Consider the following 27,798-nt stretch of genomic DNA (forward strand, 5'->3'; position numbering starts at 1 on the left):
CTCTGCAATTATCTTCCTCTGAATAGATTAGATCTTTTGCAGCAGGGGACAGAGGGGGAGGCAGAAAACTGGCAATTATTACATGGAATTCATTAACCATTAAAAAGTAAAAATGACAAGCAAAGTGTCATGTACAGGGGGCAAGGAAGGGTTTCCAGGGCTCCCTTGCCATGCTGTATATGTGTTTGTGTGTATGAATGTGTGTTTGTGTTTTATAAACATTAAGAGAGATAGTAAAATATAATTCTGAAGTGTCAGCTTTGCATTTATATGACTTCTAGATTGCTATGTTACTTCCACACATTTGCTTGTAACTGAAATTTTCTGAAGTTGCACCAATAATATAGTTGCAAAAGTTGGTTGCATAACTCTATTCACTTTTGGTTAAAAACCTCCCTATTATGGTTTTTATGGCAAATAATGTTGTTTGGGCTAAATCTATATGAGCTGGAAAATTAAACTTAAGAAAATACTTCTTAGAGGCAGCCATAATGTCTACATATAATATTTTATTTATTTTTTCTGACAACGTAAAGATACTATTCCTTTGTTTTGACTGAGGCTCAGAGAAGACGCATGACCAGTTAGGTGACAGAGCAATTATTCAAACCCAGGTCTCTCTAACTAACACTAAACTTTCATATAGCATAACAGAAAATAAGCCGGGATGGAATTCTCCCCTGATATATTTTGATTCCATCTACCTGCTCTTTCTATACATCTATGTTTATATCTATATCTATATTTAAAGATGTTTTATATATATATATATATATATATACATATATATATATATAAACCTATCTAACTAGATACATATATAGAGTATATCTATATCAATTTAAATAGATAAAGATTTTATTGTTTTATTTGTTTATTTATGTCCTGCCTGAGATTTTAGCCAGCGCTTTGTCCCAAGATCAGTTTTCCTCTAAAAGACTGGGTTCATTGCGAGGACTCTGTCAGCAATTACAATAGAAAAAGAATCATTTGTGAATCATACCCTGAGTTAATAGTGCAGCTGTGTGTTGATGGCGTCATCGACCAATCATTGTGCTGCACGCGTAATATTCAAGTACTGACTTCAAGACTCTAAGGGGGTAATTGCAGAAGGAGGACAATTCCTTCCACCCACATCCTCGTCCTGCAGGCAACATGAGTTGTAGTCAGGGAGAGTACATGAGTTCAGGGGCTGGGAGACACAGAATAGCATCTGGCCCCAAGTCAGAATCTGTACCATTCAGATTTGCCCTCTGTTTACTCCTGCAAATACGTTCTTCCTGAATGTGAGATCACTGGGAGAGGGTGGGCATCATTGGAAATCCATTTACTTTTCCAGAATTCTTGGTCATCCCCCCATAGTGACAGAGAAACACATTCATTTTGAGGGAGGATCTATTTTGACAGATAAACCATAGACTTTGAGGTTGGAGTTAATTTAAGAAGAACTTGGATGTCCTTTCTGAATTCTGATCAGAAACATTTTATTAGGAGGCAAAGAAGGGATGACTTTTTTGTTTACATCACATCAGGTCAACGTTTTCCAATTACAGTTCTATGGTCATCTCTGGTTCGTGTGTAAGAATTGCCGTTGGAGCTTTATGTATACATACATATATATATATATATATATATATATATGAATGTAAAATATATCCATATGTTTATATATAAATGCATTTATATTTATTTAAATACAAATATATATACACACACACACACACATATATATATACATACATATATATATATATATATATATATATCCATCCTACATCCTGGGATTATGATTTATTATATAACCAGGGCCTGGGAAGCTATAGTGTTTGGGAAAAGAAAAAATACAAAACCAAAACCTGGCAAGTGTTTTGCAGGCAGAGCTGAGGACTAGTGTAACCATCTCACCTGGGAGTTTAAGACATGCTTTTGATTGTCACCCTTACTTGGATCCCTTTCTAAGGGTGTCCCCTCCAAACCTTCGGACCAGTCGGGGGACTGTGGCCACTCCCCTTCCCTCCAAGGTGCTGCTTGGGCTTCTAGGTTCTTGTATTTCCCTTCCTGCATCAGAGATCTTCCCCTCAGGGTGTGATGTTGATAAACCTGTGGGGTGATTGTAGAGGGCAAGGCTCTGCATATGTCCCTCTCCTGTCAGGAGTAGGAATGGTCCTTGTAGGTCTCATCATAGGATTATTGTGGTGGGTTCTAGTTTGGGTTCCATGAGAAGCAGACTCTGAGACAAGGATGTCAGGGCAAATAGTTTTTAGGGAGATGAAGGGACCAGGTTAATGGAGTTGGGAAAGAAGATAGGGCAGGGAAGGTGGCCAGCACAGCCAGCTACCAACGTGGACAAACTGGACCTTACCCACCAAAGCCGGTCCCCCACCCAGCTTCCACTCTTTTACCCTTAAAACCTTCAAGTGATCACCTAGAATGACAGAACTAAATTAACTCAAATTCTGTGTCTTTATCTTTACAATCTCAGCACTATCATTGTTCATTTATAATCTGCTGTTTTCATTAAACATAGGTAGTAACACAAGGGCATGAATTGCAGCCTTTGTGAGCTCAAAGGATTTTGAACCGCTATGAAATGTTTAGTGAAACTAAAGCTTGTAACGGAATTTGTGTGTTTCTGGGGATGACCGTATAATGGAGAGTTCTACAAACTAATTTCCATGGAGCAGATGATGTGCTAATTTAGTGTATACTAAATCTCAATAGTAACCACCTCCATTGTTTAGAATATAGACCAATGAAGTATTCTTTAGGGAAGAGCCTTTATCACTGACATTATTTAGAGTTACCAGATCATGGCGCTGGTGGAAAGCAGACCCCCTTTGGATAGTCCATTTAATCATTGTTCTCTAATTCTCTTTAAGGACCCCCTTCCTAGCTACTCACAGGGCAGACCACAATCACCACCCCACCCACTGCATCCTCCACTCACCCCCCACCCTGTAAATATAACTTTAAAAGACTTCTCCAATTACTTCTTAGAGCCGGATATTAGGAAAATACTGTTAAGATTGGGCTGTGTTTTTCGGGAAACCAAGTTTGAATATCAATTTTGCTCAGAAACAACCAGGCTGCAGCATGGGGAGATGTGTCCTTTGCATTTAAATTGTAATTCTAAGTGTTTTTCTTCTTTATCCTTTTAGAAATACATCATAGACGTGGAATCAGGGCTATAGCACTGAGCGGAGAGTTATGCACTTATGGTCTGTTCATGGGAAGCCAGCCACCTTCAAAACATGTTTTTCTCTTAATCTTGGAAAATGCACTTAAAAAAATATTGAAGTATAGTTGATTTACAATGTTGTGTTAGTTTCAGGTGTACAGCAAAAGTGAATAAGTTATACGTATACATATATCCATTCTTCTTCAGATCATTTTCCCATATCGGTTATTACAGAATATTGAATAGAGTTCCCTGTGTGATACAGTAGGTCCTTATTGGTTATTTATTTTATGTATATGTCAATCCCAATCTCCTAATTTCCCTTCCCATGCCATTTCCCCTTTGGTAACCATAAGTTTGTTTTCAAAATCTATGAGTCTTTCTGTTTTGTAAATAACTACTTTTGTATCATTTTTTAAAAATTAGATTCCACATGTGAGTGATATCATATATTTGTCTTTCACTGTCTGACTTACTTCACGTGATTCACAAAACAGTCTAAGAGTGCTTGAAACACCTTGAGAGGACATACTCTTTTCGAGAGATCTGGAAGGCTCCTTTTATTTGTGTGTTATAGACATGTATTATAAAAGATATATTTTGTCTTTTTCTTTAAACAAATTCCCCCCAAACATCCTACTAGGTAATGCTTTGCTTAGCTATTTTTGATGATTTTCTCTATATAATTGAAAAAAAAACTTTGGAATGTTTTATAATTAGCCCTCATTACTAATTTGGGCAGATTTTTCTGGTAATGAGTTAAAGTGGTAACATTGGATCATTTTCACTAAGCTCATTCCAGCTCTTCTATCCATACACAGAGCTTATTTTTAAGTTCACTAAGTTTTAATATATAGAAATGACAAGTTATCAAGGGATGGAATTTCTAAATTTTTGCCTAAACACAAAATCAATGTTAAGAAGGAGAAGAGAAGATTGACTAAAATTTCTTGAGCATGTTGGGTGTGCCAGAAATAATGCTTAAGATAAAAAAAATGCATCTAATACAATACTTCAGTAGAGGAGTTTTTTTTTTTTTTTCTATAACTACAGACATTGAGGCACAAGTAAGTTGAAACTACTCAGCTAATAGAGGCAAATTCTGACTTATACCACTTCAAAGTCTGAGCTTATAAATCTCTTTCCAGAGAGTTTGTTGTGTTTGTTGATCTTTATAAATATCTAATACTTCACTAATCTTCACTGATTGTCTACCATGTGTTGCTCAATGAGAATATAAATTTGAGCAAAGCCAAGGAGTTGGCTTTTAGTAAGCCCTGGTCTAGTTTGTGCCTCTGTGTTCAGGAAGAGAATCTGTAAAGACTTGTTTCATCCAGAGATCTGTCCTTTCATGTTTCAAGTAAAAAAACTCATTTAAGCCAGTCAGCCATGGTGGTCCATGTTTATGGCCTTATTATTATTAAGGCCAAAAGATTATCTGCCACTCCTCTTCAGCATCTTCTAGGGTAATGGTAAGACTTCAACTGGATGGGAAATACAGATACAGACTCTTCTATCACAAGTCTGCTGTTGTGCCTTCTTTAAACTTTCTACAAATGCTTAAAAAAACAATTCAGCCCCATAGGCCTCCATTTTATGCATGTTCATTCAGGGCATACTTGAGCAGGAGAGCTGTACTGTCTAATATGTTAACAACTAGCCTGAGGCGGCTATTTAAATTTAAATTAATTACCTGTTTAGTTTCAGCTGCAGTAACCTCATATCAAGTGCTCAAGAGCATCTTTGACTAAAGGCCGCCATATTGGTAGGTACAAATCAAGAACATTTCTATCAGCAAAGAAGTTTCTATCAGACAGTCGACTGGAGCTACAATTCTTTCTCTCTCTTTTTTTTTAATTTTTATTGCAATATAGTTGATTTACAATGTTGTGTTAGTTTCAGGTGTACAGCCACATGAATCAGTTACACATATATCTACTCTTTAGATTCTTACAAATCTTTTAATTTTTTTGACATCTTTATTGGAGTTTAATTGCTTTACATTGTTGTGTTAGTTACTGCTGTATAACACAGTGAATCAGCTATGTGTATACCTATATCCCGATATGCCCTCCCTCTTGAGTTTCCCTCCCACCCTCCCTATCCCACCCTTCAAGGTGGTCACAAAGCACCGAGCTTATCTCCCTGTGCTATGCGGCTGCTTCCCACTAGCTATCAATTTGACATTTGGTAATGTATATATGTCCATGCCACTCTCTCACTTCATCCCAGCTAACCCTTCCCCCTCCCTGTGTCCTCAAGTCCATTCTTTACATCTGCATCTTTATTCCTATCTTGCCCCTAGGTTCTTCAGAACCATTTCTTTTATTTTATTTTTTAGATTCCATATATATGTGTTAGCATATGGTATTTGTTTATCTCTTTCTGATTTATTTCACTCTGTATGACAGACTCTAGGTCCATCCTTTCAAAACAGATAACTCAATTTCCTTTCTTTTTATGGCTGAGTAGTATTCCATTGTATATATGTGCCACATCTTCTTTATCCATTCATCTGTCAATGGACACTTATGTTGCTTCTGGCTATTGTAAATAGAGCTGCAATGAACTTGTGGTACATGACTCTTTTTGAATTATGGTTTTCTCAGGGTATATGCCCAGTAGTGAGATTGCCGGGTCATATGGTAGTTCTATTTTTAGTTTTTTAAGGAACCTCCATACTGTTCTCCATAGTGGCTATATCCATTTATATTCCCACCAACAGTGCAAGAGGGTTCCCTTTTCTCCACACCCTCTCCAGCATTTATTGTTTGTAGATTTTTTGATGATGGCCATTCTGAATGGTGTGAAGTTTGCATTTCTCTAATAATTAGTGATGTTGAGCATCCTTTCATGTGTTTCTTGGCAATCTGTATATCTTCTTTGAAGAAATGTCTATTTAGGTCTTCTGCCCAGTTTTGGATTGGGTTGTTTGTTTTTAGGTTATTGAGCTGCATGAGCTGCTTGTATATTTTGGAGATTAATCCTTTGTCAGTTCCTTCATTTGTTACTATTTTCTCCCATTCTGAGGGTTGTGTTTTCATTTTGTTTATGGTTTCCTTTGCTGTGCAAAACATTTTAAGTTTCATTAGGTCCCATTTGTTTATTTTTGTTTTTATTTCCATTTCTCTAGAAGGTGGGTCAAAAAGGATCTTGCTGTGATTTATGTCACAGAGGGTTCTGCCTATGTTTTCCTCTAAGAGTTTGATAGTGTCTTGCCTTACATTTAGGTCTTTAATCCATTTTGAGTTTATTTTTGTATACAATATTAGGAAGTGTTCTAATTTCATTCTTTTACATGTAACTGTCTAGTTTTCCCAGCACCACTTATTGAAGAGGATGTCTTTTCTCCATTGTATATTCTTGCCTCCTTTGTCAAAGATAAGGTGACCAAATGTGTGTGAGTTTATCTCTGGGCTTTCTATCCTGTTCCATTCATTTATATTTCTATTTTTATGCCAGTACCATACTGTCTTGATTACTGTAGCTTTGTAGTATAGTGAGAAGTCAGGGAACCTAATTCTTCCATCTCTTTTTCTCTTTCTCAAGATTGCACTAGCTATTCGGGATCTTTTTTGTTTCCAAACAAATTGTGAAAATTTTTGTTCTAGATCTGTGTAAAATTCTATTGGTAGTTTGATAGGGATTGCATTGAATCTTTCGACTGCCTTGGGTAGTATAGTTATTTTCACAATGTTGCTTCTTCCAATCTAAAAACATGGTATATCTCTCCATCTGTTTGTATCCTCTTTAATTTCTTTCATCAGTGTCTTATAGTTTTGTGCATACAGGTCTTTTGTCTCCTTATGAAGGTTTATTCCTAGGTATTTTATTATTTTTGTTGCAGTGGTAAATGGGAGTGTTTCCTTAATTTGTCTTTCAAAGTTTTCATTGTTAGTGTACAGGAATACAAGAGATTTCTGTGCATTAATTTTGTAGCCTGCTACTTTACTGAAATCGTTGAGTAGCTCTAGTACTTTTCTGGTAGCATCTTTAGAATTCTCTATGTATATTGTATCATGTCATCTGCAAACAGTGACAGTTTTACTTCTTTTCCAATTCTGACTCCTTTTATTTCTTTTTCTTCTCTGATTGCTGTGGCTAAAACTTCCAAAACTATGTTGAATAATAGCAGTGAGAGTGGGAAACCTCATCTTGTTCCTGGTCTTAGTGGAATGATGTTGGCTGTGGGTTTGTCATATATGGCCTTTATTATGTTGAGGTAGGTTCCCTCTATGCCTACTTTCTGGAGAGTTCTTATCATAAATGGATGTTGAATTTTGTTGAAAGCTTTTTCTGCATCTATTGAGATTATCATATGCATTTTATCCTTCAATTTGTTAATATGGTGTATCATATTGATTGATTTGGATATACTGAAAAATCCTTGCATTCCTGGGATAAACCCCACTTGATCGTGGTGTATGATCCTTTCAATGTGCTATTGGATTTGGTTTGCTAGTATTTTGTTGAGGATTTTTGCACCTATATTCATCAGTGATATTGGCCTGTAGTTTTCTTTCTTTGTAATATATTTGTTTGGTTTTGGTATCAGAGTGATGATGTCCTTGTAGAATGAGTTTGGGAGCATTCCTCCCTCTGCTGTATTTTGGAAGATTTGAGTAGGATAGGTGTTAGCTCCTTTCTAAATGTTTGATAGAATTCACCTGTGAAGCCATCTGGTCCTGGGCTTTTGTTTGTTGGAAGATTTTTAATCTCAGTTTCAATTTCAGTGCTTGTCATTGGTCTGTTCATATTTTGTATTTATTCCTGGTTCAGTCTCAGAAGGTTGTGCATTTCTAAGAATTTGTCCATTTCTTCCAGGTTGTCCATTTTATCGGCATATAGTTGCTTGTAGTATTGTCTTATGATCCTTTGTATTTCTGCAGTGTCAATTGTTACTTCTCCTTTTTTTCATTTCCAATTCTATTGATTTGAGTCTTCTCCCTTTTGTTTTGATGAGTCTGACTAATGGTTTATCAATTTTGTTTATATTCTCAAAGAACCAGCTTTTAGTTTTATTGATCTTTGTTATAGATTTCTTCATTTCTTTTTCATTTATTTCTGATCTGATATTTATGATTTCTTTCCTTCTGCTAACTTTGGGATTTTTTTATTCTCCTTTCTCTAATTGTTTAAGTGTAAGGATAGTTTATTTATTTGAGATTATTCTTGTTTCCTGAGGTAGGGTTTTATTCCTATATACTTCCCCCATAGAACTTCTTTTGCTGCATCCCGTAGGTTTTGTGTCATCATGTTTTCATTGTCATTTGTTTCTAGGTATTTTTTTATTTCTTCTTTTATTTCTTCAATGATCTCTTGGTTATTAAGTAGTGTATTATTTAGCCTCCATGTGTCTCATTTTTACATTTTTTTCCTGTAATTGATATCTAGTCTCATAGCATTGTTGTCCGACAAGATACTTGATATGATTTCAATTTTCTTAAATTTACCAAGGCTTGATTTGTGACCCAAGATATGATCTATCCTGAAGAATGTTCCATGAGCACTTGAGAAGAAAGTGTATTCTGTTGTTTTTTGGATGGAATGTCCTATAAATATCAATTAAGTCCATCTTGTTTAATGTATCATTTAAAGCTTGTGTTTCCTTATTTATTTTCATTTTGGTTGATCTGTCCATTGGTGAAAGTGAGGTGTTAAAGTCCCCTACTATGATTGTGTTACTGTTGATTTCCTCTTTTATGGCTGTTAACATTTGCCTTATGTATTGAGGTGCTCCTATGTTTGGTGCATAAATATTTCAATTGTTATATCTTCTTCTTGGATTGATCCCTTGATATTTATGTAGTGTCCTTCTTTGTCTCTTGTAATAGTGTTTATTTAAAGTCTATTTTGTCTGATATGAGAATTGCTACTCCAGCTTTCTTTTGATTTCCATTTGCATATAATATCTTTTTCCATCCCCTCACTTTCAGTCCGTATGTGTCCTTAGGTCTGAGGTTGGTCTCTTGTAAACAGTATATATACGGGTCTTGTTTTTGTATCCATTCAGCCATTCTATGTCTTTTGGTTGGAGCATTTAATCCATTTACATTTAAGGTAATTATTGATATGTATGTTCCTATTACCATTTTCTTAATTGTTTTGGATTTTTTATTGTAGGTCTTTTCCTTCTCTTGTGTTTACTGCCTAGAGAAGTTCCTTTAGCATTTGTGGTAATGCTGGTTTGGTGGTGCTGAATTCTCTTAACTTTTGCTTATCTGTAAAGGTTTTAATTTCTCCATTGAATCTGCATGAGATCCTTGCTGGGTATAGTAATCTTGGTTGTAGGTATTTCCCTTTCATCACTTTAAATATGTCCTGACATTCCCTTCTGGCTTGCAGAGTTTCTGCTGATAGATCAGCTGTTCACCTTATGGGGTTTCCCTTGTGTGTTATTTGTTGCTTTTCCCTTGCTGCTTTTAATATTTTTTCTTTGTATTTAATTTTTGATAGTTTGATTAATGTGTGTCTTCGCATGTTTTCCCTTGGATTTATCCTGTATGGGACTCTCTGCACTTCCTGAACTTGATTGACTATTTCTTTTCCCATATTAGGGAAGTTTTCAACTATAATCTCTTGAAATATTTTCTCAGTCCCTTTCTTTTTCTCTTCTTCTGGGACCCATATAATTCAAATATTGGTGCATTTAATATTGTCCCAGAGGTCTCTGAGACTGTGCTCAATTCTTTTCATTTTTTTTTTCTTTATTCTGCTCTGTTGTAGTTATTTCCACTATTTTGTCTTCCAGGTCACTTTTCCATTATTCTGCCTCTGTTATTCACTCTTGATTCCTTCTAGCAAATTTTAAATTTCATTTATTGTGTTGTTCATCATTGTCTCTTTGCTCTTTAGTTTTTCTAGGCCCTTGTTAAATGTTTCTAGTAGTTTCTCCATTCTATTTCCAGGATTTTGGATCATCTTTACTATTATTGCTCTGAATTCTTCTTCAGGTAGACTGCCTATTTCCTCTTCATTTGTTTGGTCTGGTGGGTTTTTACCTTGCTCGTTCATCTGCTGCATATTTCTTTGTCTTCTCATTTTGCCTCACTTACTGTCTTTGGGGTCACCTTTTTGCAGGCTGCAGGTTTGTAATTCCCGTTGTTTTGGGGATCTTCCCCCAGTGGGTAAAGTTGGTTCGATGGGTTGTGTAGGCTTCCTGGTAGAGGGGACTGGTGCCTATTTTCTGGTGAATGAAGCTGAATCTTGTCTTCCTGGTGGGCAGGACCACATCCAGTAATGTGTTTTGGGTTGTCTGTGAACTTAGTATGGTCTTTGCAGCCTCTCTGCTAATGGTTGGTGTTGTGTTCCTGTCTTGTTAGTTGTTTGGCATGGGGTGTCCAGCACTGGAACTTGCTGGTCGTTGGGTGGAGCTGGGTCTTAACATTGAGACGGAAATCTCTGGGAGAGCTCTTGCTCTCGCTGACTGATATTACTTGGGGCCAGGAGGTCTCTGGTGGTCCAGTGTTCTGAACTTGGCTCTCTCACCTCAGAGGCTCAGGCCTGACCCCTGGCTGCGGCACCAAGATGCTGTCAGCTGCACGACAGTGAATGTGGCTGTCTCCATTTTGAAGTCAGATTATAAGGGTCTACAATAGCTGTTCAGCTACAACAGGCTGACTTAGAAGCACTTTGTCTATTAGGCTCTCTCCAGCAGCTGGTGGTAAAAGTGTAGGTCTCTCTGTGAGCTGCCAGAACCTTAAACGTTTATATAGAGGTCTTCACTGGGTTCAGTCACAGATTTGGTACAGATGGTCTCAAGAACATCTTACTCTCTCAAGGCTGTGTGCTTGAAACTGCTCCTAAGCCTGAGGGTCTACAAGCTGCAGGAAGACGAGACCACCCAGGGTGGATTGAATGCCTTGATTCTTGCCACATACCCTGCTGTTGCTGTCATGGATTCCAGCTTCCCCCACCACTCTGCAATAAGTTTTCAGTGAAGCTTTCTCTCTGTGCTGATGAGATTTCTGCTACTTGACTTGCCCAAAGCCATAGAGCCCTTAAATGTTGGGACTGTGATGCAAACCCAGCCAATCTGGTTCCAAGGTCGGTGTCACTTCACCCTAAATGTCTCACCCCCATGAGCCACCTCCTCAAACCTGCACTGCCATAGGAAGAGTCACCTGCGTTCTTACAATTCTTAAATAATGTACTTTGGGGTTTGCAATATGGGTGATTTGGGATATATTACCTAATAGAAAAAAAAATATGTAGCTGTGAGCATTCAGGGTTTAGTTATTTCGTGTTTGGTGACATCTCATGGATGAACAACCAGAATAAGTGATTTCAGAGTTGTGTTGAGATGTGTTTTCTTGCTGTGTACTTTTATGTGCTGTGCTTCTTAAGAGTGGTTTCCTGCGCAAACTAAGTAGAATGTTCAAACTACATTATTTTTTCTACTCGAGCCTAATATAATGTCACTGATATTTAGAACATTTCAGGAAGTTTGCACATGAAACTCTTTCCCTACTGAGGGCATGCGGCTTGAAGGTGAAAAGTGGGAGGGCTTTTGCTTTTCACCTTATACTTTGCTGTGCTCTTTGAATTTTCTAACAAAGTGTTACTTTCATTTAAAAAAGTGAAAACTGAGCTAGTTACACAAAAAGTAAGCAAAAACACTGTTTTTATAAATAACTAAGACAACATCATATCTGGTATACTATGGGAGTGTCTAATTTGTCCATTTATTGAGTGTTTATTATGTGAAAACCTTTTTGCCGGGTTCTCTTGGTTAATGGATATGAAAGCTGTGGAGCATTTTCCCATGCTTTAAGGGCCTTGTTTCTAAGTAGCAGAGATGGGTGCAAATAAGGATTGTTAAATGCATGTCTAAAGCAGCACAGGAAATCCTTCATCTTCCTTGTAGTCCATTGTTATAGATAAAAGAGGCTTTCTGGATACCTGAAAATTCTCATGTGCTGGTATGTCAAGGGTTACTGCCATATCATTTCCACATGTTTATCTCCCCATCAAACCCAGCCAGTGCTCCGCTTACTGGTTCCCAGGGTCTGCAGAGCTCTTTCCTGAGCTGTCTTTGGACATCAAGTCCATCCCCACTGGTGCTGTGTGGCTTGCCTCTCCTTCTGTTCCCACTTCATAGCTCTTTCTCAGAGGACCTTTCTAATGCTAAAAGCAAAGTTCTCTTCTCCTCTGTTTCCTTTGTCTCTACTTTCACCTCTGCAATTTGGACTTGTGATGCATTACTGATGAATCAACAAATTACTTTCAACCAGGGAGCTAACAGAAATGACACAAATTTTACTCATTTGGGGCATTCCTTGGTCACCTGATAGCATGGATGCCATTCTGGGTGATTACTGTTTGTTGATATGCTGATAAAATAAACAAAAGATTTCATTTCAAAGACAAAATAAAATTAAGAGTGACATGGAAAATACATAGTATATATTAGATCAGGGTAATAAAAGGTTAATTTGACATTTAGAGGACTTAAAAATAGAGAGAACATGGAGGCACTTGATGCCAATTATACCCTTCAGGTGTAGAGATTCAAAACAAATTTCTTTCCTTAGGACACACAGATTTGGACTATAATGCCATTTTACTGAATGTTATAAATAAACACATCAAAAAACACCTTTGCATTTTGCTGTTTGTATGGAGCCTGAGCACTTTCCTGCCCATGTATCTATAAGCTGGAATCATCTGAACTTGTCAATGAGAAGGTAACTAAACTATCACTGGCAGTCACATGGGTTTGCTAAGGGTCTAGTCTAACACTATTAAATCTCATCTCATGGGCATTCTGGAAAATTGAACTTTAAGGTATTGAAATTTATTTTATAGAAAGGTGAATTTTGCAGACTCTACCAGGATACATTTCCCTATAAAATGAATCTCTCTGAAACTTCCTTTGTACTGTTTAGACAGTTAATCTGACAGCTTGAATTGAGGCTTAAAAATAGCCATACTTTGTACCTATAATACTAATTATGAAAATCTATCCTAAGGAAATAACCTTAAGATAGATTTTAAAAGATTACCAAGTAGGATGTTCATTACAAAATAATTATATAGGAAAAAAAAAGAAAATAATTCAAATGTCTAATATTAGATAAGTGGTTAAATATATAACGTTCATGTATTGTAAGCCTATGCTGTCATTAAAAATCATGTGCATTTTTAAAAGTATATATGATTCCAAGGAAAGTTCTATACAAAATCACTTTAACTAAGTTATCCAAACTTTTTAAAATACACATATACAAATAGAAAATAAAAGACTGGTACATGATGACCACCATTAATATTTTGATATGCTTCTCCTTGATGGAATTCTGGGTTTTTTTCCACTTTAAAGAAATTTCCCCAATTTTCCTGATGACCTAAAGAATGATTGATTTAATTTTAAAAAGTCATTTGCCAGTTTTCTTGCTCACCTACCTTTCCTTTATGCCAGTACCTAACTTAAGAGCCACCTAAAAAAGGGAGTTGTAAAGATGATGAGGAATTAAAGGGAAGGCTAGCCTCTATTCACTCTGCACCACATATTATTTTGAGTTTTGCAGATACAATATCCTGACCCAAGGCAATCAAAAGCAAACAAATTAAAAAAGCAAACAAAATCAATATTTCTAGGAGCATGATGGCTTGCTGCATTTAAACTGTGGTTGGAGAACAGTTTCACATTTCAGGAATCATGGAAGCTTCAAATGAATGTCATTATCAGTGTTGGCCTTTTAAACGTGATGGGAAGAAAATAGTCCATTTAAGGTACAGAAGTAGCTTTGCAATGGCCCTACTGTGCAATCACAGGGGAAGACAGGAGCCTTGTGAGATATTTACACATTGTTGAAACCTGAGGTATTCAAACCTGCCATCACAAAACCACTGTCATTCATTGTAGCATCCTGGTTCCGGGTACTCTGCTGAGCAGAAAGGAGCATTACAAGAAAACAAGGGGAAGGGAGATTTGAAAGACTCAAATTAAAATCCGAGTTTAGAAAAGACTGCATTAACAAAATAGAAAAATTAAAGGTACTATGAGAGAGTCCTGTGTTACTGGAATTCAGCTAGCTCAGACATCCTTAGTGGATTTCTGGCTAAATCCCCATAGCTCTAAGGACTTAGTTAGAAATCCACTTTCTACCCGCCAGTAACTTCAAGTAGTGTTTGCTTTGTGAGTTGGGCAAGGAACTTAACCTTTCTGAGTCTCAGTTTGTTATCTCTAAAACGGGCATGATAATAGCACCTAAACTCGTGGGTGGCTAAGAGCAGGTAAATAATTTATCACAATATGTGCCATGTTTAAAAAATAAAATAAGTATCAGTTCTCCTAAAAGTCACTATTTTTAGATTATTCATGCACATTTGATCTCTCAAAAATATAAATGCTTGAAAATTAAGAGTAGTACATCTCTCCTTAATTGTAGCTGTACTTGAAGGAAAAACAGCTACCTTTACAGGCTGTTCAAGCTTTAAGATCTTATAAAACGATCTAATAGCTATTTAATTATGACTGACAAGCTGCTACTAGATGCAGGAGGTTACATTGCACAAACGTTCCACTCTACGTGATGATGAATAGTAATCCCAGAGTCAAAGCTATTAACTGAAGTTTTTCACCCAATCTCAGCACAATTTTAACCACATGTGTTTGGTGTATGTGTGTATGTGCATGTGTGTAAGGCATGCATGAGTGTGTATATTTAACTTTCCTATCTTTACTAGCTGCTGTGGAGAGACTACACTGAAATAATAATGCTAATGACACAGTGATTTTTCTGAGAGGTTGGGTATTTCTCCAATGCTCACATATCTTCTGTTTCTTTCCTTCCCCTAGGGACAGGACATAGGTGGGTCTTAGCTTGCCAGAGATAATATGGAGAATGTCTTTTTACTGGATTTTTACTTACTGTCGCTATTGGGAGCAACTTTTTTGAATTTCTTCTCCTCCTAACCCATCTGCCACTCAATCCTGAAACAAGCCACCCACACCTGACTTTTTTTTGTCCTCCCAGGCAAGATGAAATACTTCCATATCAGTGAATAGGTAGAAACAGTTTTCTGATCCATTCTGGTTACCACTATCAAACGCCAGCTCAAATCACATAGGATATTAACCAGAGTGAGTCAAGGGGCCTTCAAGAAAGTCAGGATGAGGGATTTCCCTGGTGTCTCAGTGGTTGAGAGTCCGCCTGCCAATGCAGGGGACGTGGGTTCATGCCCCGGTCCGGGAGGATCCCACATGCCACGAAGCAGCTGGGCCCATGAGCCATGGCTGCTGAGCCTGCGCGTCCGGAGCCTGTGCTCCACAACGGGAGAGGCCACAGAAGTGAGAGGCCCGTGTACCACACACACAAAAATTAAAGTCAGGATGAGAATTTGTCTCCTACTGACTGCAACTTAGACATTCCTAAGCCACAGTGGCCCCAGGAAAGATTCCCAGTTTTACTATAGAGGTTGCATGGGAAAAAAATATTTTGATAAAATTACCTGTTTGGATAAAGAAGGTTGGGTAACCCTCTACTCACATAGTGTCACAAAAGCTTCGAATTTGTAGGAATATGGTATAAATGAAGGTAGGACACAACAATGTGTATGTGTGTGTGTGTGTGTGTGTGTGTATACTCATTCATTCATTATGTTTGTAGGTATGTATTGCTCACTAGAAAATTGTTTGCCCTCCTCTCATTTATGGTATCTTCATACAAAGCAGAAAGCATTAGGTCACTATATTGCAGGGGACATGGGTGAAAGTGAATCCCAGGGCAGCCTCACTGCTACCACCACCACTACCTCATGGTTCTCTGACTCCGTATTTCAGCCTCTCCCGTCTTCTCACAAAACGTTGACTATTTTCTCTCTCTTTAATATGTTGAGATATGAACATTTTCATTGCTGTGCATAAGAAAATGAGATTCAAAGTGGGAACCTAAGTGGTAAAAATATGCATTTTTAAATATTGGACTCAGTAAAGGTATCATCATTTTACAAGAGAGAAACATATGGCTCTAAACCTGTTCCATATGTGCATTACCTCTTATTGAAGACATGAGTGATTGACAAGGAGCTGGAGAACCCTCAGCATCTTTTCTTCATTGATATGGAATGATTCTGAGAGGCTGGCCCAAGAACCAGAAGTTAAGAATTTCTCTTTTTTTCTATGCTTCCAGAACTGGTAACAATCTAATAAATACAATTAGGAAGGTGAAACCCCTAAATCAGGATTTAGAAAACCAGAATGGCAGAAAGGACATCAATGATTACAAGAGAACATTTCATAGCAAAAACATATGGCTAAATGAGAAAAGTAAAGAATACTTATCAACTCCAAGGAGAAGGAAATTGTGAGCAAAGTTTTTGAAAGCAAACTGCCATCCTGAATTTTAGTGTTAAAAAAAAGCAAATCTTGAAAAGTAGAATTACATTAGTTATGTGGGACAGCCAAAAGATGTGACTGGTTTAATAAAAAGAAGGGTTTCTTTACAGTATATCTGCTTAGCCGAATCCCCCCATTTTTTACTCATTTGTTTATATTTGAAATTTCAGAGCCAATCAGTGTGAACTTTGCTGTTCTAATAGGTTTTTTTTTTTTCCAGAGTCATTAAGATCTCTATACAATTACTCTCCCTCTTTGATCCTAAACCCCATAGCCAGGAAAGCTTGTTTGTATTCTATTTAGAAAGTGGGCATTTAATTAGTGCCACTTCTGTAAACACACCATGTTTAAACTGATTACACTTGTTACACCTCACCTCCAACTACACCTGTAGCAAGTAAATCACTCTTCCTCATCAGCTATCATTTATATCTTATTAGCATCAAGAGGAAATGAAAAGAAGTCACACCCATTTAATTTCATTTCAGGACTTTTGAGTTTAGTTCCTGTACTGATGGTGCTTATTTGTAAAACAGGACATTATAAAAAGATGAGTGATTAAGTAATGTTATATAAGGTGATCAGAGCACATTGTTACAGTTTTCTATGTCATAAGCATATTTCAAGAATAATCCCTGGAAGAACTGCATTCAAACTCGGCATCACATCTTGTTGTGTTATTTTATCGTTTCTTGGAGGAGATTACTAGCTAAGATTTTCCCCCTCTTTTTTATTTCCTTTTTTCTAAATATTCCTGGCAGGTACTAAGCACAAAACAATGCTAGAAGCTCGGAACGGAAGTGGGACTATCAAAGCCTTCCCTAGGGTAGGTGTGAAAGGCAAAGGACCAGTGAATAAGGGGAATACAGGCCTGCAGAACAAAACGTTTCACTGTGAAATCTGTGATGTGCATGTCAACTCAGAAACACAACTTAAACAGGTAGGTGGTACCCATTCTAAAAGTGAAAACAGATGGGGTCACGCACGAGTAGAATGTGTGCTTCCTCTGTTCCCTTTCTTTTCTGATTTTCTCTCCCATCCATCCATCCACCATCCATCCATCCATCCATCCGTCCATCCATCCATCCATCCATCCACTTAGCTTCTTATTCACTCTCCTTATTTATTTATGCATATTTTGGTTGCTTAAAGGAATACTAAAATGTAATGGCTTCTAAGATCTTTCCGAAAGTGCCTGAAGTGAGCCTGTGCTATTTTTATATATGAAGAGTGGGAGGAAGGGGGGTAGTAGATCTTTTCTTTACCAGGTTTCCCACTCAAAAGTGTTGATTTTCTTTAAAGGTCAAATTTCAATGTTCCATTTTTACTTGTTTAGATATTTACATGCTACCACTAATTTTATGCTGTGCTCTTCTTTTATTTTATGTACTTTATTACATGGTGGTGTACTGTATTTCTAAATCCTGCAGCCACCTGCTAACAAGATGACTAATCCTGTTGCATTCACTTGTATTTTGAATAGCCTTCCAAAGAGATCAGTTCTACGTTTCTAGTTGAAGTCCCAGCCTTCATATTGTGTTGTGTTTTATATGCATACATACATTCTTGCACTGATTTTTACACACCTTAGTTATTTATATTTAGAATTTAAGGGGTTGACATTTGGCTGTACAAATATGAGGATAAATATTAGTATGGAAATAAATTCATGCCTGCCTGGCAATCTTTGTTTATTTGCACATAAAATTCCTTCAGACATTTCTTTCCTCTGTAAATGTCCATAAAACGAGATCTGTGCAGTAATAAGGAAAAGGCTGGGAAAAAGAAGACCCTGCTATTTGTTTAAAATAGACTAATATGGCTAGCACAAAGGTATCTCTCCTCAAAGCATCAGCATCCGAGGACAAAAGTGCACGCTCTTTTATTTTTGTCTTTCTTCAACTTGCATGAAATAATTAATATCCTGCCCCAGGTTAAAACAATATTTATGAGGGGTTTGGGGGATAATTTTTTTAAAGCTGTCATTTTTAATTGCTTTTAATAGCATATTAGCAGTAGAAGGCACAAAGACAGAGCTGCTGGGAAGCCCCCGAAACCTAAATACAGTCCTTACAACAAACTGCAGAAGGCAGCACATCCGCTGGGGGTGAGTGTCCTTTTTGCTTCCCAATAGAGAGTAGCCTTTCTTTCTTTTTTTAAAAAATAAATTTATTTATTTGTTTATATTTTATTTTTGGCTGTGTTGGGTCTTCATTGCTGCACACAGGCTTTCTCTAGTTGTGGTGAGCGGGGGCTACTCCTGGTTGCGGAGCGTGGGCTTCTCAGTGTGGTGGCCTCTCTTATTGTGGAGCATGGGCTCTAGGTGCCCGGGCTTCAGTAGTTGTGGAATGCAGGCTCAGTTGTTGTGGCACATGAACTTCATTGATCCACGGCATGTGGGATCTTCCTGGACCAGGGTTCGAACCCGTGTCCCCTGCATTGGCAGGAGGATCCTTAACCACTCTACCACTAGGGAAGCCTGAGAATAGTCTTTCATGTCCTGCAGTCTACTCGCTGAACTTGGATTCTTTTTTGTCAGTTACTAAATGAAATGAATGGAAGATACCTAAGTAAAGACAAACAATTGATTTGAAAGTCCAACTCCTACTCCACCAACAGAATCATTGGTTTCATGAGTTGTTTGAGTGTCTTGTTACCATTAGCCAAAGTTTGGCATCTTATTTTTTTAGTTGGGCACAGGTTTACAACAGAGCATGGGGATGGGAGGAAAACCAAACTCTTTTGTGTCAGGTAGGTAATCACATGAAATCTGGACTTGAGGTTAGTGGATACTATTAGGAAAAGGTAGGTGAAAACAAATTCTTGCATCTCCTTTTTAAGGTCTTCAGGAGACAAAGCACCAGTATTGTTGATTCCCTCAACAATTTTGTCTTTTGAATAACACACTTTCAAAGGCATGGCTCCTTTTTAAAAATTATTCACCTAAGGACACTATCTAAGGACTGGGAAATATTTCCTGAGATATGCCCTCTTGTTTTAGATTAATAAACATATTAGTACTGATGTCTTGACCTAGAATTTTTGTAGGATTTTAGGGGATGTCTGTAAACCTCCTGACATTTTAAGCTAATATTTATAAGCATATGCTTTTGTTCTGGTTGAAGTGACCATAGCTTACATCTAAGAGACTCAGGGCTCTGCATTGTTTAGCTGTAATAAACCATAACTGTGTGCATAAAAAAATTAAGATGAAGAACAATTGATCTACAGTATGTGCTGAATTATGCATTTTGAAATCTGTTTTCTTCAAAATAGATCTTATTAATAATCAGTGCTACTGTGTGCTGCTGACACATGAAAATACAATTAAGGTAAAACTGCAGTCATCCATTATGAGACCTCAGAATGAGTTGACCCAATTAATTTAGTAGCATCACCCATTTTTATGCAAATGAAGTCATTTTACTCTCTTGCATAGAATCAATTTTAGCTGCATTGAGTGGCTGTGAATTCTGCATGGAGCTGATGTTTCAGCACCACTAGTCATAACCTGAGTGCTCTTTCTGACCTGCGTAGATGAAGCTTTCAACAATCAAGTGAATGGTTCTTAAATAAACAGAGAAGTCAAATTGTGTTAATGTTAGCTTCCAAACCTCCTGTTTAACTGTCACTTACGACTTCCATAAATGAGACCATTTCCTTCCTGAGAACAGCCATCTTACTAATGCTACTAGTCAGAGAATGAACTGATTTTATATAGTAAGTTTGAGAGAATGTTGCTACCAATGAAAGCAAAACACATCAAACTTTTGGGGAAGATAAGTTTTCTTTGCTTCTTTATTGAAAATGGAATTTCATTATTTTTATAATGTCTCTTGATTGGTACTCACACCTTACTATGCTACTCACTTGACATACTTGCATAATCTAATAGTAGCTGACAGCATTAATTAATCTCTGTTTAAAAATGTCCATACACTGCTAGTTAAAATGTGTGTAAAGAGTGCAGTAAAAAATTCCCTGTTTTTTCTCAAGATGAATACTTTCCTCACGAGGTATATTTATCACAAAAAATAAAATAGAGAGCTGGAAATCCTGGCTTGGGGTGTCTTCCCTCCACCATCACTAAACTGCCCTGGAGCCCGAAGGGAGGGTGGCCTCACTGAGGCTGCTGGCTCTGGAGGGGTCCCAGCAGCCAAAGCTGCAGCAGTCCTGGGGACCAAGGGCCAGGTCATTCATCCTGGGGTAAGCCAGCTGCCATGTCATGAGGACACTCAAGCAGCCCTAAGGAGAGATCCATGTAGCAATGAACTGAGGCCTCCTACCTAGCGCAACATGACCATGTGGATGACAGGCTCATGGCACTCCAGCCAGGCATGAGGGCTGTATCTCTGAGGTGGGAGAGCCAAGTTCAGGACACTGGTCCACAAGAGACCGCCCAGCTCCACATAATATCAAATGGCGAAAATCTCCCAGAGGTCTCCATCTCAACACCAAGACCCAGCTCCACTCCACGACCAGCAAGCTACAGTGCTGGATACCTATGCCAAACAGCTAGCAAGACAGGAATACAACACCATCCTTTAGCAAAGAGGCAGCCTAAAATCATAAAAAAGCCACAGACACCCCAAAACACACCACCAGACAAGGACCTGTCCACCAGAAAGACAAGATCCAGCCTCATCCACCAGAACACAGGCACTAGTCCCCTCCACCAGGAATCCAACACAACCCACTGAACCAACCTTAGCCACTGGGGACAGACAGCAAAAACAATGGGAACTACGAACCTGCAGCCTGCAAAAAGGAGACCCCCAAACACAGTAAGATAAGCAAAATGAGAAGACAAAGAAACACACAGCAGATGAAGGAGCAAGGCAAAAAACCACCAGACCTAACAAATGAAGAGGAAATAAGCAGTCTACCTGAAAAAGAATTCAGAATAATGATAGTAAAGATGATCCAAAATCTTGGAAATAGAATGGAGAAAATACAAGAAACATTTAACAAAGACCTAGAAGAACTAAACAGCAAACAAAAAGTGATGAACAACACAATAAATGATATTAAAATTTTTCTAGAAGGGATAAATAGCAGAATAACTGAGGCAGAAGAACGGATAAGTGACCTGGAAGATAAAATAGTGGAAATGACTACTGCAGAGCAGAATATAGAAAAAGAGAATGAAAATAATTGAGAACAGTCTCAGAAACCTCTGGAACAACATTAAATGCACCAACATTCAAATTATATGGCTCCCAGAAGAAGAAGAGAAAAAGAAAGGGACTGAGAAAGTATTTGAAGAGATTATAGTTGAGAACTTCCTTAATATGGGAAAGGAAATAATTAATCAAGTCCAGAAAGTGCAGAGAGTCCCATACAGGATAAATCCAAGGAGAAACGTGCCAAGACACATATTAATCAAACTGTCAAAAATTAAATACAAAGAAAAACTATTAACAGCAGCAAGGGAAAAATAACACAAAAGGGAATCCCCATAAGGTGAACAGCTGATCTATCAGCAGAAACTCTGCAAGCCAGAAAGGAGTGGCAGGACATATTTAAAGTGATGAAAGGGAAAAACCTACAATCAAGATTACTCTGCCCAGCAAGGACCTGATGCAGATTTGATGGAGAAATTGAAACCTTTACAGACAAGCAAAGCTAACAGAATTCAGCACCACCAAACCAGCATTACAACAATGCTAAAGGAACTACTCTAAACAGAAAACACAAGAGAAGAAAAAGACCTACAATAACAAACCCAAAACAATTAAGAAAATGGTAATAGGAACATACGTATCAATAATTACCTTAAATGTAAATGGACTAAATGCTCCCACCAAAAGACATAGACTGTCAGAATGGATACAAAAACAAGACCTGGGGCCTCCCTGGTGGCGCAGTGGTTGAGGGTCCGCCTGCCGATGCAGGGGATACGGGTTCGTGCCCCGGTCTGGGAGGATCCCATATGCCGCGGAGCGGCTGGGCCCGTGAGCCATGGCTGCTGAGCCTGCGCGTCCGGAGCCTGTGCTCCGCGACGGGAGAGGCCACAACAGTGAGAGGCCCGCGTACCACAAAAAAAAAAAAAAAAAAAAAAAAAAAAAAAAAAAAAAAAAAAAAAAAAAAAACAAGACCTGTATATATGCTGTCTACAAGAGACCCACCTCAGATCTAAGGACACATACAGACTGAAATTGAGGGGATGGAAAAAGATATTTCATGCAAATGGAAATCAAAAGAAAGCTGGAGTAGCAATTCTCACATCAGACAACATAGACTTTAAAACAAAGACTATTATGAGAGACAAAGAAGGACATTACATAATGATCAAGGGATCAATCTAAGAAGAAGATATAACAATTGTAAATATTTATGCACCCAACATAGAAGCACCTCAATACATAAGGCAAATACTAAGAGCCATAAAAGGGGAAATCGACAGTAACACAATCATAGTAGGGGACTTTAACACCCCACTTTCACCATTGGACAGTAAATCGAAAATGAAAATAAATAAGGAAACAGAAGCATTAAAAGATACATTAAATAAGATGGACTTAATTGATATTTATAGAACATTCCATCCAAAAACAACAGAATACACTTTCTTCTCAAGTGCTCATGGAACATTCTCCAGGGTAGATCATACCTTGGATCATGAAACGAGCCTTGGTAAATTTAAGAAAATTGAAATCAGATCAAGTATCTTTTCCGACCACAATACTATGAGACTAAATATCAATTACAGGATAAAAGCTGTAAAAATAAAAGCACATGGAAGCTAAACAATACACTACTTAATAGCCAAGAGATCACTGAAGAAATCAAAGAGGAAACCAAAAAATGCCTAGAAACAAACGACAATGAAACACGATGACCCAAAACCTACAGGATGCAGCAAAAGCAGTTCTAAGAGGGAAGTTTATAGCAATACAATCTTACCTTAAGAAACAAGAAATATCTCAAATAAACAACATAACCTTACACCTAAAGCAATTAGAGAAAGAAGAACAAAAACCCCCAAAGTTAGCAGAAGGAAAGATATAATAAACATCAGATCAGACATAAATGAAAAAGAAATGAAGGAAACTGTAGCAAAGATCAATAAAACTAAAAGCTTGTTCTTTGAGAAGATAAACAAAAATGATAAACCATTAGCCAGACTTATCAAGAAAAAAAAAGAAGACTCAAATCAATGGAATTAGAAATGAAAAAAGGAGAAGTAACAATTGACAGAGCAGAAATACAAAGGATCATGAGAGATTACTACAAGCATCTATATGCCAATAAAATGGACAACCTGGAAGAAATGGACAAATTCGTAGAAATGCACAGCCTTCCGAGACTGAACCAGGAAGAAATAGAAAATATGAAGAGACCAATCACAAGCACTGAAATTAAAAATATAATTAAAAATCTTCCAACAAACAAAAGCCCAGGACTAGATAGCTTCACAGAGGGATTCTGTCAAACATTTAGAGAAGAACTAACACCTATCCTTCTCAAACTCTTCCAAAATATAGCAGACAGAGGAATGGCCCCAAACTCATTCTATGAGGCCACCGTTACCTTGATACCAAAACCATACAAAGATATCACAAAGAAAGAAATCTATAGGCCAATATCACTGACGAACATAGATGCAAAAATCCTCAACAGAATACTAGCAAACAGAATTCAACGGCATATTAAAAGGATCATACACCATGATGAAGTGGGGTTTATCCCAGGAATGCAAGGATTCTTCAATATATGCAAATCAATCAATTCCCAGTATATGCAAATCAATCAATGTGATACACCTTATTAACAAATTGAAGGAGAAAAAAATATGATCATCTCAATAGATGAAGAAAAAGCTTTTGACAAAATTCAACACCCATTTATGATAAAAACCCTCCACAAAGTAGGCTTAGAGGGAACTTTCCTCAACATAATAAAGGTCATATATGACAAACCCACAGCTAACATTGTCCTCAATGGTGAAAAACTGAAATCATTTCCACTAAGATCAGGAACAAGACAAGGTTGCCCACTCTCACCACTATTATTCAACATAGTTTTAGAAGTTTTAGCCACAGCAATCATGACATGACACTATACATAGAGAATCCTAAAGATGCTACCAGAAAACTACTAGAGCTAATCAATGAATTTGGTAAACTAGCAGGATACAGAATTAGTGCACAGAAATCTCTGGCATTCTTATACACTAATGATGAAAAACCAGAAAGTGAAATTAAGAAAACACTCCCATTTACCATTGCAACAAAAAGAATAAAATATCTAGGAGTTAACCTACCTAAGGAGAAAAAAGACCTGTATGCAGAAAATTATAAGACACTGATGAAATAAATTAAAGATGATACAAACAGATGGAGCGATATACCATGTCCTTGGATTGGAAGAAGCAAAATTGTGAAAATGACTCTACTACCCAAAGCAATCTACAGATTTAATGCAATCCCTATCAAACTACCACTGGCATTTTTCACAGAAGTAGAACAAAAAATTTCACAATTTGTATGGAAACACAAAAGACCCCGAATAGTGAAAGTAATCTTGAGAAAGAAAAATGGAGCTGGAGGAATCAGGCTCCCCGACTTCAGACTATACTACAAAGATACAGTAATCAAGACAGTATGGTACCGGCACAAAAACAGAAATATAGATCAATGGAACAGGATAGAAAACCCAGAGATAAACCCATGCACATATGGACACCTTATCTTTGATAAAAGAGGCAAGAATATACAGTGGAGAAAAGACAGCCTCTTCAATAAATGATGCTGGGAAAACTGGACAGCTACATGTAAAATAATGAAATTAGAACACTCCCTAACACCATACACAAAAATAAACTCAAAATGGATTAAAGACCTAAATGTAAGACCAGACACTATCAAACTCTTAGAGGAAAACATGGACAGAACACTCTATGACATAAATCACAGCAAGATCCTTTCTGAACCATCTCCAAGAGAAATGGAAATAAAAACAAAAATATACAAATGGGACCTAACGAAACTTAAATCTTTTGCACAACAAAGGAAACCATAAACAAAAGGAAAAGGCAACCCTCAGAATGGGAGACAATATTTGCAAATGAAGCAATTTACAAAGGATTAATCTCCAAAATTTACAAGCAGCTCATGCAGCTCAATATCAAAAAAACAAACAACCCAATCCAAAAATGGGGAGAAGACATAAATAGACATTTCTCCAAAGAAGATATTCAGATTGCCAACAAACACATGAAAGAATGCTCAATATCATTAATCACTAGAGAAATGCAAATCAAAACTACAATGAGCTATCACCTCACACTCTTCAGAATGGCCATCATCAAAAAATCTACAAACAATAAATGCTAGAGAGGGTGTGGAGAAAAGGGAACCCACTTGCACTTTTGGTGGGAATGTAAATTGATACAGCCACTATGGAGAACAGTATTGGGGTTGCTTAAAAAATTAAAAATAGAACTACCATATGACCCAGCAATCCCACTACTGGGCATATACCCTGAAAAACCATAATTCAAAAAGTGTCATGTACCATAATGTTCATTGCAGTTGTATTTACAATAGCCAGGACATGGAAGCAGCCTAACTGTCCATCAACAAGTGCATGGATAAAGAACATATGGCACATATATACAATGGAATATTACTCAGCCATAAGAAGAAACGAAATTGAGTTATTTTTAGTCAGGTGGATGGACCTATAGTCTGTCATACAGAGTGAAGTAAGTCAGAAAGAGAAAAACAAATACCATATGCTAACACATATATATGGAATCTAAAAAAAAAAGGTTATGAAAGACCTAGGGTCAAGACGGGAATAAAGACGCAGATCTACTAGAGAATGGACTTGAGTATAGGGGGAGGGGGAAGGGTAAGCTGGACAAAGTGAGAGAGTGGCATGGACATATACACACTACCAAACATAAAATAGATAGCTAGTGTGAAGCAGCCGCATAGCACAGGGAGATCAGCTCCATGTTCTGTGACCACCTAGAGGGGTGGGATAAAGAGGGTAGGAGGCAGGGAGATGCAAGAGGGAAGAGATATGGGGACCTATGAATATGTATAACTGATTCACTTTGTTATAAAGCAGAAAGAAACACACCATTGTAAAGCAATTATACTCCAATAAAGATGTTTAAAAAATAAAATAGAGTACTTTCCTGGAGGACTTTGTAACATCCTAGGTCAAGCCATTTTCTGGGATATTCAAATTTCTCCAAAAGGAAAGATGTTCTACACTTTACATTATTTTTTAAATTTTATTTTATGGAAATACAGTTGATTTACAATGGTGTGTTAATTTCTGCTGTACAGCAAAGTGATTCAGTTATACATATATATATATATATATATATATATATATATATATATATATATATATATATATATTCTTTTTCATGTTCTTTTCCATTTTGGTTTATCTCAGGATATTGAATATAGGTTTCCCACTTTGCATGATTTTTATCATCAGTTCCCAGGTGTGAGTTTATCTTTGTAGTTGTTGACTGCTGTATTTTAAAAGCTACTCACCCTTTTGGATTCTCATTGTAGATTCTAAGACTCTTGTTCATCTACTCTTTTTTTTTTTCCCCTTCCCTTGCAGGTAAAATTAGTATTTTCAAAAGAACCTTCAAAGCCTTTGGCTCCACGAATTCTACCAAACCCTCTGGCAGCTGCAGCAGCTGCTGCGGCTGTGGCAGTGAATTCCCCTTTCAGCCTCCGAACTGCTCCAGCAGCCACACTGTTCCAGACTTCTGCAGTCCCTCCAGCCCTCCTGCGGCCAGCTCCTGGACCCATTCGGACCGCCCACACTCCTGTGCTGTTTGCTCCTTACTGAATTCCAAATGGGAGTAACTGTACTGCAATAATTTTTCAAAAAACACAAAACAAAAAGAGAACTATGCAGTGTTTATTTATAGTTTAAAGTATACCTGAAGAGCCAGGACTTTTGATAGTGAATTGAAAAGATTACTAAAAAAAAAAAAAAAAAAAAAAAAGGAGCGAGGTTTAGGGGTGGGAGGGAGGGGTGGTATTTTCTCCAAATTAAAGCATTCCTCTTGAACATTGAGTGTTTTAGAAGTGATCTCCAGCATTGACTTGTAGTGGTATCTAGAACTTCTGAAGCCTTTGTGACTGTGCTTTTGGGCACTTGTTTCCCCCTGCATTGTCTTTTCTGCTTTATGAGACAGCTATACATTGTCTAAGGGCATTAACTGGTTCCAATGTATATATAATAATTTACTCTGTAGATTAAAATAATGCAAAAGAAAAAGAAAAAAACACAAAAA

General features: G+C 37.4%; 1 protein-coding gene across 2 annotated transcripts in view; it reads left to right on the forward strand.

Moving 5' to 3' along the window:
• The window catches only part of ZNF385D (zinc finger protein 385D), a gene marked incomplete at its 5' end in the record, with an annotated part of 942,221 nt that extends 914,827 nt beyond the window's left edge, over positions 1–27,394 (forward strand). For both annotated transcript variants that reach the window (XM_079704335.1, XM_079704336.1), the window contains 3 exons: positions 17,282–17,460; positions 18,526–18,627; positions 27,114–27,394. In XM_079704335.1, coding sequence (XP_079560461.1) covers positions 17,282–17,460; positions 18,526–18,627; positions 27,114–27,347 — 515 coding nt within the window. In that variant the 3' untranslated portion in view covers positions 27,348–27,394. The remainder of the gene's footprint in view (positions 1–17,281; positions 17,461–18,525; positions 18,628–27,113) is intronic.
• Positions 27,395–27,798: the final 404 nt, after the last annotated feature.

The sequence above is a fragment of the Hyperoodon ampullatus genome, assembly GCF_949752795.1.
Source record: "Hyperoodon ampullatus genome assembly, chromosome: 5".
NCBI classification, from domain to species: Eukaryota; Metazoa; Chordata; class Mammalia; order Artiodactyla; family Ziphiidae; genus Hyperoodon; species Hyperoodon ampullatus.